Source organism: Abramis brama, assembly GCF_963993115.1.
Source record: "Abramis brama genome assembly, chromosome: 1".
Classification (NCBI taxonomy): Eukaryota; Metazoa; Chordata; class Actinopteri; order Cypriniformes; family Leuciscidae; genus Abramis; species Abramis brama.
Genome location: NC_139963.1, coordinates 44,933,432 through 44,945,845, shown reverse-complemented (window position 1 = coordinate 44,945,845; position 12,414 = coordinate 44,933,432). Strand labels below are relative to the sequence as shown.

Genomic DNA, 12,414 nt, shown 5'->3' with positions numbered 1-12,414 from the left:
AAATAGGACAAAAAAACGTGTAAAAAGCCTTAGACTTTAAGGGTGGCAACATACCTTTAAAATGTAAAGATTGCTGCATCCTTCATGCTAATTCTAGCTCTGAAAGTGAGTGAGAAAACGTGAATGAAAACTGTTCCCTCAGTTTAACAAATCGTACCCACGGATTAATAAACCGTACAAAGTTAGTTAATTGTTTTAACTGAAAATGCATAACGTTAGATTCCTCAAATTCTCTTCACATTTACACTTCTCAATACTCGTGAATCAACAATCAGCACTAAATAACCAGAATTAAACAATAAATACGAACATACGTACAACACACCAACACTAAAATGTTATCTAACGTTATATGTGGTCTCGCGCCATTACTGCTCTAAATGGAGATTTGCGTTCGTGCATCTCTTAACTAAAGAACTTTAAAACATTTAAATTAACAAGCAATCGATATAATACTCACACCTGCACACTCTACAAACATTATACAACATTATATTTTAAAAAATCATTAGAATTAATACCTGAATAGAAGGGGAGAAAATCGCTTATGTTTCCCCACAGCGAAGTATGTGGAATGTAAAAACCCTGCGAATTTTCCAAGTGGAGGTGACGTATTTCCTATCTGAGAGTGGAGCTCCACTCCATAGATATCATATATAAGCTGTGTCCAAATTCAGGGTCTACATCCTTCGGAGTACTCATTTGAAGGATGTTACGTCACAGCGCCGCGACGAAGGCTGTCCAAATTCGTAGGATCCTTCAAATGCGGCCCACAAATACGTCCTCCTTTTCCCCGAATTGGAAGGATGGGTGTGGTGGATCCTTTCCCGTCCTACCTATCCCATAATTCTTTTCGGCAGAGCGTAATGGCGGACGAAGCGAGTGGTAGCCATGGTAGCGGAGTGGGAGAGGAGTATGCTTTTCGATGTAAGTTTTTTAAAAACTGTCTTTTCAAAAAAATATATTTATAAATTTATATATATTTATAAATATATTTTTTCAGTGGTTGTCTAGTCAGGCATTTTGTTTTAGCGTTAAGCATTTTTTTTTTTACATTTGTACGTTTATGTAAAAAAAAAAACATTACTTTCGTAAACTAGCTTCTTCCTTACTGCCTGTGTGAATATCCCCTTATAGTAATTATTACACACAGCTAATTTGTTAGTGATTGAAGCTGTTTTTAACGCTTCTAGGGACGAAAGAGCAGACAGAAGTGTTTATAAAGCTCCGGTTGCTAGGCGACAGGATATGAGCAACGGGTAAGGGAGGGAACTGAAAGAAGGGTAGGCTGTCCAAATTCACAAACACCGATTTCCGGGTTTTGCGGTCGTCGGAGGATCCCTCCTCCTTCAACCGGGTAGGAAGGATCCTAAGGAGGATGCAGACCCTGAATTTGGACACAGCCATAAACGCTAGATGTCTTATGGCGCAGTCACTTCCGCATCAGCGTTCGGCCATCTTGTCACAGGCAGGCTTAATGTAAAGTGAATGATCAGCACGCACACAAATCCTCTTATCTCGCTGAAATCTTGACGGATTGACGGTTTGGTTTCTTACAAACGTTATTAACGTGGCTATAATTCCGAATGCTTGAACATGTATGTTATAATTCATATGTATGCAGTGTATGTATGCAGTGTCATAACTACATCTCTGACATTTATAACAAACCAAACCGTTTGAAAATCGGTAGAAAATTGAGCAAGTTATGGTTATTTAAAAGTACATGCACCATTAAACGAGTGAGCGAGCTGTCTGTGGCAAGATGGCCGCCACGTGCTGACGTCGACCTCCATTGGCCAGCAGCGCGCACGAGACATCTAGCGTTTATATATGATATCTATGCTCCACTCGCCCACAGTCTGCAGCCAGACCCTTCTCGAAGTGACTGCGCCATAAGACATCAAGCGTTTATATATGATATCTATGGTTTCAGGACCCCAGATCCAGGACCCTACACTGTAAAATGTAATTAGTTGACCTTACTTAAAAAAAGTATGCAAACTCGTTGCCTCAAAAAAATTAAGCAAAGTAAGCTTAAGATTAGTGAGTTAGAAAAGCTTGTTTATTTTAAGTGTGCAGTACTAAATCAAGTAGTACCACTAGCACGTTTTTTTTATGTTCATGTAACTTAATAGTCATGATTAGTGTTAACTTAGTTTTTTCATTTTGTGTGGATTGCTTGATATAAATTTAACCCCACTTAGAATTACTAAATACCTACAACTTAACACTTTTAGTTCTGCTCACTCATTTTTCAAGTTCACTTAAATTAAAGAAACCAATTTCTGAGTTAGGTTTACTTTATTAATTATAGCACTGTCCTTGTACAGCATAATATTTAGAATTTCTTAAAAGTTTCCATTATACAAAAAAAAAATAAAAAATTTTGTTTAATTTAGTTTTTAGACACATTGACATCAAGAATCAGCCTGTGAATCTCAACAATGGTGACAATTATAAAGCATGTTGCAGTGCATTCTGGGTACAACCAATCAAAACTCATTCATAGCTCCCATCATGCATTGCTGCATGAATAAATAATGAGCTTATGATCAGGGGTGATCTGTCTGTCACCATTGTTGAGATTTATAGACTAATTCTTGATGTCTGTGTGTGCCTACATTAAAAAAATAAATTGAATTTTTTTTTTTTTTTTTTATTATTTGGATTTCATTGAAATGGCTATAAATATTATGCTGTACCACAGTGCTGCTATATTTAATAAAGTAAACCTAACTCAGAAATTGGGCTCTATATGAGTTCAGTGAATCAGGTCAAATGATAGTGAAATAATGATTATGTTAAAACACAACCATCACCATCAGATCACCTTTACTGTTTGTTCATCTGGCTGTTATAGCTCAGGTACAGTAGCCAAACAAAATGTTAAATTAACGATATTACGCTCAAGAGCCCAACTAAAACAAACACTAATCACCACAATGGTGGCTTAAAATTACGGTTTTCACCTTCAGCCAATAGTAGCTATTGAAGGGCGAGTCTTGGCGTGGCCATATATCGACGTCTAGCGTAGAGAGGACTGATCTGCGCATGCCCACAGGTCATAAACTTACTTTTTCTAAATGAATCCAGCTCAAGTAGACTGAGCTGGTAAGATTTTTCAACCTCAAAGTACAAGTAACTTACTAAAAGTGAGTGTTAATAGCAGGTTGAAAAAAAATGATTAAGGTCAATTTACTATTTTTAATTAAATACGATGTTTGCATTTACAGTGTAGTTTTTTTGTGACAGCGCCACCTACCGAACTGGATGATATGGCGGCTGTAGTTTCAGGACCGCAGTTCTAAGACCCAGGTGGTTTAGTTACTTTGTACATGTTATCAAGATTATTTTTTTTTATAAATGTGATTTTTGATTCAAAATGCATCAGAGGTTAATTACAAAGTGTGTACACAAAGTGAGTCACAATTTAAAATTTTAACAAATGCATTTGCACAAAATATAAATGAAAAATGTATATCAATCTTTAAACAACTGAAAAAGTGGAGTAAGTCTTAGTTTCTTGAATTATACTGTATATTGATTAACCTCCTTAAGTTTAACTAATTAGCTAATTATCAAGTAAAATAAAGTATGCAGTCACTAAATTACAGCCAGATATTTTAGACGTTGTAGAGAGGCAAGACAAGACTCAAGAATGATTCAATAATGTATATATATATGTATATATATGTCATTTTTGCAATAACAACAGCACCAAAAAGACCTCCTTTTTCATCTGTTGCTGCACAGACAGAATGGCTGTAGGCTTCAACTCTGAGAGAGAGAGAGAGAGAGAGAGAGAGAGAGAGAGAGAGAGAGAGAGAGAGAGAGAGAGAGAGAGAGAGAGAGAGAGAGAGAGAGAGAGAGAGAGAGAGAGAGAGAGAGAGAATTAAATAAGAAACATTTGTTTAACATGTTCAACTGAAATATATATCTCTGATTTAACACTTATGCACTGTTGGAGTTGTAGAGAGAAAGCCAAACAGAATATTCATGTTACTGATGTCTAATTCCAAACTCCAAATTTGTAAGTATATAGGAGCAATACCCACCAACTGAATGGTCTCCCTTCTTTCCTCAATTGTTTGTCAATTTTTCTGTTAAATTCTTCCACTTCACTGAAAGAGAACAATCACTATTGTACTAATCACTATTCTACTCTGACCTGTAATGGTAATCCGGACCAGAAAGGAAGACCTGCTCAGCCTCCTGCAAGGAGACATTCCGGAGGACAGCCAGGGCATATAATGACCTATGAAAAACGTGAATATAAATATACTATTATACCACTACTGAACAGCAAGCCATGGGTCCATACATGAGTAACGCTAGCATGCAGTAAATACAGTATAGGAGCCATTTTAATGCAATTATATATTTGTTAAGTGCAGGAGCAGGACACACAAACACATTACATGGTTCGGCATGCCTCTGGAAACAAACACCACATGAACTGCACTTCATACATGTTATACTTAACTAATATGGTAAAACAATGAGTATTAAGCAAGTTTCACACTAATACAATAAGATCTGTTAACTGTATAATACGTTGTTTTTTACATTCCAAATTGTCATTCCGAGTATAAAAAGGCACATCAAAAACAGTCTAATCAGTCAGCCACAGTGGACACTGTTAGGGGTGAACAGTTTAGGACCCATGGACCAGATGTTTGAAAAGAAGACCCGGAGTCAGAATTATAAAAAAATTGAAGAAAAGTTTTACTGAAGATAGTTTGCAGTTTCATCAGCAGAAGTCAGCTTCAAGACTCACACAGGAGTTCGTAGGCCGCCCCGCTTACAGTTACAAAGATCACAGCAGTTATACCATTTCCAAGGTCTAAGCTACGTCATTGCTTACAGGCTGAATGATTCTGATTGGCCAAGAAATTGATAAACATAGTAATTTTCCACACATATACAGATAGACTGAAGCATATCTCCATAGATTATGCCGCTGACACTCGGACCCTGAAGTTAGGCACGTCGTGACCTTCCAGGTCGCAGATTTGGGTTTCTGGGTGCCAGCATGTCTCGAAACAACTTTATTCTAAATGTAAACTATAGGCTTTAACTGACAAATGGTCCCTTTAAATGACCCCTATGTGTTTTAACATGTTAAAGACCTTTCACAAACACAAAACCAGTCCCTATTTCATTTCTGGAAGCTGGGATAAATAGGCAAGCACATTCAAATATCAAATACAGACATTAAAGAATACATGAAAAGAACATTTCAGTAATCACACTGGTAACTTCGATAACAAAGTAAAATCTCCAGAGAAGTCATTCAACTCATTTGATATTTAGAAGGAAAAGTATTGATTAATACCTTGATTATAATCACTCATTACATATACATTGAAGCAGCAGTGGATTACAATCCACCCCCTTCAACACTGTGAAGCCACAATTCACAGTTCTTGTATTTCTAGTACATTAAGTAAAAATGTCATGTACTGCAAATGTTTTGTGTCAGATGTTTATTTCCAGCTAAGGAGGTCTTAATCCTGTATATAATTTTCATCTTTTTATGAATGAAGGCCAGTATCACTGATATCAATACTGCTACTGATGTCTTCAGTGATTTTTTTATTTTTTTATTTTAAACATTAACTATCGTCATTCAACACTTCATATAATTGAAAATGATAAATTCTAAAATGTATTAGGCTCCAAAAAATATGACAACTTTTAAAGGGTATACTAAACCCTAATCCAACTTTTTTTTTAGTTAATGAAGAATGGGGCTTTATTAGTACTGTTCATTTATTCAAGTAACTTTTTTGACATTTGGGTATAAAATTAGCATAGATTTATCTGTATTTAGTACAGTGGTCAGGATGGTAATGAAGTAGAGGTGGAAATGGGCTTCTCCACACTGAAAAGCGACGCAGTGCCAAACGCTACTCCTCCTGCATGGACTCCACCACCGCAGCGGCATCTTGATGTGAGTGATCATATATATTTTAATCACAATTTATGGTTAGGCTAAAGTTAATCCTCTGGGGTCGACAAACGCGCCGGTGCATTTTGCTGGATTTTTTCACATAGCGGCAAAATATGAATATGCCTACAGAGAGCGCGCGCTATTGACATCAACTCGATAAAACTCATCAGATCCATGTACTTTACATCGGATGCCGATCGTGATGCGGGAGTTAAGACCGCAGTTTGAGCCAGCGGCTCGAATTAATATGGCTCTGGCCCTGTGTCCACAAACAATTCACCCTCCTCCTTCAGGTGGGGGAGAAAAGTCCTCGACTTCAAATGACAGCTTTTTTGCAAAGCTACTTGCGTCACTCCAGTCACTCTTCATTTTAGAATCTGACAGCAGCTGTCACTGCAGGTCTCAGGTGCACTCCCCTCCACTCAGCCCCACCCTTTGTTCGTCCCCTCTATCTCTGCTGGGGTCTGCCCACTTTTCCCGCATTTTTCAAATATTGCCAGTGGGTGGAGTCAGGCTCTGACCAGGGGTTTACTTACCCTTTAATTTAAGTGAACTTGAACAATCCTCACATAAGCCCATAATAAATGTCTTATTTACCTGTGCCCTTGCCCTCCTGGAATGAAGCACAGGAATGAAATCATGCGCAACCCCAGCAATTCAATGCCGAAAACGTACGATTTGCATTTTTATTATAAATTTGTGTGCGTTATTTGTTGTAAGACATCCGAAATTTATGGTACATAATACTTTTTTTTTCTCACACATTTTAGCAATTTTAAAATGTTTGGTGGAGTTTTTACACGGCACCCCTGCTCTCGTCAGACGGCACCAAACCCCGGTTGATATTGCCCACAATCTATTGGGCTTTGGAGGAGAAACTACAAACATGAGTAAAAAGTGTTAAAAAACTACAAAACATGGCTGATATGCACGACCAATGGTGAGAGGTTTAGATAAAGGTTTGAGTGACTAATCAAAGTTAGACCTGATAGAAGAATATTTATTTAATGTTATCCATGTTATATTTCATCTGCAATAACAATGTGGACTTTTATAAAGATCCCGTTTGGCCATTAACTTTTAAATGCATCGTTATGCATTAATATGAGGAGAGTTCTCAGCATGGAAGACCCATGACTGGCAGGTCAACGTGCTTCTGCATTTCTCTCTGATACAGTAGGAAATAAATTAAATGTAGAGGATTTTAACTGTGACAAGATGATTGGCAGGCCAGTTTACTGTGACAGGATGCGACAGAGAGCAACCGTTAAAGACGCAATTGTATGACCGTGATAGTTTGTCCCAAAGCTTGTGTACTCTTTTGCTACACACTCAAAAGTATCTACTTTTTCTTTACAAAAAGAGCACACACCTTTAGGGCGAAGTATAAGTAGGCGAATTGAGACACAGCACGTGTTTATACTCACCGCGTCTACACGAGCGCGAAGATGCGCACGGCATGTGCACGTGCACGTTGAGTGTGCAAGACCCCATTTTGTGTGGCGGTGTGCACAGCAGTTTTTGTAACTTTCCGCTTGGCTTCACATCCGAAGATGCACGACTTAGAGCCGAATCTGGCCGAGCATACCATAAGTTTGGCGATGAGGATGGGATTTTGATGTTGTATTTTGCAGCGGGTTGCTTTTGCAGCGGGTTGCACGCTCAACATTACAGACACAGGATTAACATTTGACAAAACACTGGAAATGTTTGAAAACTATGAAGAAAGGCTTCTGCAGTTTCTGGTGGCCAACAAGATTGAATCTGACCAGCAGTGAGCGGTAATTTTGTCTGTGGTTGGTCCGAACACGTTTGCAGTGCTAAGAGATCTGATTGCACCAAGCAAGGTAAGCGAGACAGAATTCTCTGACTTATTGAAGGCATTAAGAGACGTTTTTACACCAAAAAAAGAATGTGTTGGCTGAAAGATTCACGTTCCGGAATCGTCCACAGCAAGCTGGAGAATCTTTTGGGGACTAGCTAGCTTAAAGGGGCTGGCCTGCACCTGCGAATTTGGCGCCAGCTTGGAGGAGCAGCTAAGAGATCAATTTGTGTGTGGAATAATTGACAAAGAACTGCGCCAAAAACTGTTGAATGCCGCAACTGATGAAGGACTTGCATGGGCACGTATGCTGGAAATAACAAACAATTTTGAGTGTACCACCAGTGGCATGCAGTCCATGCAAATGGGACCGCCCGCATCATATCTGTGGACGGATTATCTAGGCCTGCGGGGAGTGAAGCAGCACGAGTCCAGGAGTCAAGAAGCAACACCGACCGAGAGTGCTATAGATGCCTGGGGAAAGAACATGGACCATGGACATGTACTGCAAAAAGAGTGTTCAAAGAGTTCCAATGTTGAAGATGCGGAAAAGCTGGTCATCTATAACGGGCCTGTAAGAATAAGCGGAACGATTTCAAATCAATGGAGCAGCATCGGTCTACAGGAAAAATGCTCATTTTCCTTAATCGCGGAGCGGTTTCCTTACTGTTATTATGCAGCGGGGATTATACGTGTACAATCGTTTACCATATGGGGACACTAGTGCGCCATCAATCTTCCAGCATACCATGGACATGGTCTTGCAAGGATTAGAGGGTGTTGTGTGCTGCCTTGATGATATTTTAATAACCGGAAAAGACACCAACGAGCATTTGAACAATTTGAGCTATGTTTTGAAACGACTAGAAGAACATGGACTTAGGCTAAACAAAGAAAAATGTTCTTTCTTTCAGAATAGCGTAACGTACCTCGGACATATCATCGATGTGGAAGGGTTGCACCCGATCCCGGAGAAAACTGAAGCCATCGATAAAGATAAAAATGTATCAGAGTTGAGATCATTCCTGGCCATGCTGAATTATTATGGTAAATTTATTCCAAATCTGTTGAGTGAAATTAAACCATTCACTGAGTTGTTTCACAAAGAGGCTGATTGGAAGTCGAGAAATAAGGGTCTTATCTAGCGAAATGATCAGTAATTTTCTAAAAAAAATAAAATAACATAAAATAAAATAATAAAAAATATAATATATATATATACTTTTTAACCACAAATGCCCATCGTGTACCATCTCTGAGATGCGCCACGTATTACGTCATCACGTTGGAAAGGTCATGCGTCACATCATCTATCTAAGTTATTTGTCTGTGTACTCCGGTTCTAAAAGGTAGGGAAGGGCGAAAAATTCCATCTCATTTTCTCCTCCAACTTCAAAATCGTTGTTTGATCGTATTTTTTTCATGACCTTTCCAATGTGATGACGTAATACGTGGTGCATCTCAGAGATGGTACAAGATGGGCATTTGTGGTTAAAAAGTATATATATTTTAGAAAATGACAGATCGTTTCGCTAGATAAGACCCTTATTTCTCGACTGGGATCGTGTAGAGACTTTGAAGCTGCATTGAGACGGACATTTGAACCTTCTTTGAACATTGGAATCGTTGGTTGCCATTGAAGTCCATTCTGTGTAGAAAAATCCTGGAATGTTTTCCTCAAAAACCTGAATTTCTTTTCGCCTGAAGAAAGAAAGACATGGATATCTTGGATGACATCGGGGTGAGTAAATTATCAGCAAAACATTTTTTTTGAAAGTGAACTAATCCTTTAAGGTGCTAGATCCTGTTACATACTTGGTAAAATGTTTGGAAAATTGTACAAGAGATGTAAACCAGCTCATCGGGTCAGAAATGCAACAAACAGTGTTAAATGATGAACTGTTTCAGACTGATGTAATTAACATGTGTTAAAAGCAAGGGCTCATGGCATTGTGCCAGGGCATGTAAGAGATGATTATAACAATCATGCACAGGAAAAGCAGTTAGAATTAGGGGTTCCAGGAACCACTGTCACTCAGGAAGGGGCACTGAGACCTAAGAGGCAAGTGAATTTATTTTTGTTTTGTATGTGTGGTTTGAAATGGTGTTAAAAAAGAAAAAAGAAAAGGAAAATTGTGAGTTCCAGATTTCAGGGGAGGAGTGTTGTGTATTAGCATTTGTTGCCTAAGCTTGTTTGTAAGCAAATAGTATAATGGAATAGTGTTAACTTTTAAGTTGAATTTTGACCTTGTGTGTGATTGGCTGAGATAGCAACAGATAAAAGGGAGTGCGCCTTTAGGTGTGCGCAGAATAAGAGATCACTTCATGTTGATTTGTATGAATTCTTTATTGGCAATTATTTTTGGTTACGGTAATCAGCAAATAAAATCAATCCAAAAGACAATCAGTCATCGTATTTGTTTCGCTAGTAAATACATGACAGCATCCAAAATAAAAACAAAGACATATTCTTTTTTTTTCCCAGCATGGCAACATTTTGTATTCACATTTTCCAGTATCCACTCACTTCCCAGGTCTAATGGTAGTTTTGCCTTAAATTTAGGCCTGCTCTACGTAGAATTATGTAAAGGCTATTTGCCTCCGCGGTTGTGTAAAGTCAGCTGTGATTTCCAAGTTCATTTATACATTTATAAAAAGATGCCAAGTATTTAAAATATACAGACTTTATGTTGTTTCTACATTAATGTGGAGATAAAAACTTAAGTGTTTTTAATCGCGATTAATCACAGATTTTTTTTTTAATCAGTTTAACCTTTATGCAGCATGACGAAAATGTGCCTAAATTTTCATTGACTAAACTAGACTAAAATGTCAACTAAAACTTGACTGAATAAAAACACGACAAGGTTGATTAAAGGAGAACTCCGGTCAATTTTAACATTGAGCTCATTTTTTTGTAAATTTGGAGTGCTGTCAATACAGAGAACAACAACAAAAATCAGTGTTGCCTACACCGTGTTATCCTCTTTTTAAAATGTGCACCCTGTTGACTTCAATAGGGCAAGTTTTAAACCTGCTTTTAGCCTCTTAACATCCTTGATGTGTCATTAAAAGTGCACAGGTCATGTGAGTGATTCCTTCGGAGTGAACGCGGGTGAATCTGAGTGCAGTAGATGTGAAAGATATGAATAAAAATTATGTTTATTCAGCCAGCGCACATACCTGTATTTACATCCTGTTTTCGGTCGAAGTCCATAGTAATCGATTGTCGAGTTCACGCGCATGATCATAGGTACTAAACCTATGCGCGTGAACTCGACAATCGATTACTATGGACTTCGACCGAAAACAGGATGTAAATACAGGTATGAGCGCTGGCTGAATTATTATCATTTTTATTCATATCTTTCACATCTACTGCAGTCAGATTCACCCGCGTTCACTCTGAAGGAATCACTCACATTGGCTGTGCACTTGTAATGACACATCAAGGATGTTAAGAGGCTAAAAGCAGGTTTAAAACTTGCCCTATTGAAGTCAACAGGGTGCAAATTTTAAAAAGAGGATAACACGGTGTAGGCAACACCGATTTTTGTCGTTGTTCTCTGTATTGACAGCACTCCAAATGTACAAAAAAATGAGCTCAATGTTAAAATTGACCGGAGTTCTCCTTTAAATATGATCAAATCAAAAAGAAAATACATTTGACACAGGACTAAATTTAAAAATATATGATGAGATGATCAGTACGACCTTAAAGAAATTGCATACATTAGGGAATGATTCTCCTCCTTTAGGGAATGGGTGTTACATTAGTAACCTAGACAATCTTCGGACTCAGCTGGTTGTTTCTAATATTGCACATATTTTTTCTCTCTCTCCATTTAATTTGTACTGCTGAAGTTTGTTTACAGCTAGTCTTGAAGGCAAATATGCATGAATACAAAAATGGTTTTATGCTATAAAACCAAGAATACACATTTTTAAAAATAATAGCTGAAGTACAAATGAAGGATAAAATTGATCTTAAATTACAGCGTTCATGAAAGTTTGAGCAAATGCTCAGTGTTGGATAAAGGGTCTTTTTTTTTTGCTTATTGTTGATCATGTTTATTATTCCAGCCTCCTACCAGCCTCCTGATCTTGATTCAGTAGAAGATTCATTTCTTGTGATTCTGCTGTTTTCTGCTTCTGATTCGATCCATTGGATGAATGTTCATCAGATGCCACTGCATTCTGGGTTCAGAATAAGACACGTTAATTTAATAACTAAATGACATCTTTATAATTTAGCATCTGTGATTAATATGAAGTAAACAGCCTTTTATTGTGTTAGGGAAAGGTACTTTTAAAAGATCTAAATATGTTACTTAGTTACTTGTTATGGAAATTTACATTACTTTTGAGGTACTTTTTTGCTCCTGACTGATGCTGGCTCTCTTCCAGGCCTTGCAGGTGTTTCTTTTTTATTTATTTATTATTATTGTTCAAAGCAGTAATCCACTCAATAAGCTATTTAACATACATTTTACACCATTTATACACCATTTTCTTCTAAAAACACATTTAGAAACATTATTATATTTGGAATATTCCCAAGAGCTATGCATGGCATATAAAAGATCTCTTTACATTGCGGATTATATTACCTACTGTAAAACGTACTCGGTTACTA

General features: G+C 37.7%; 1 protein-coding gene across 1 annotated transcript in view; it reads right to left on the bottom strand.

Annotated features, from left to right (window-relative positions):
- Window positions 1-11,831: 11,831 nt before the first annotated feature.
- The window catches only part of LOC311067767 (uncharacterized protein), an 82,198-nt gene continuing 81,615 nt past the window's right edge, over window positions 11,832-12,414 (bottom strand). Inside the window, exon 19 of the mRNA XM_084089841.1 lies at window positions 11,832-11,975. Within this exon, the coding sequence (XP_083945967.1) occupies window positions 11,853-11,975 (123 nt within the window). The 3' untranslated portion in view covers window positions 11,832-11,852. The remainder of the gene's footprint in view (window positions 11,976-12,414) is intronic.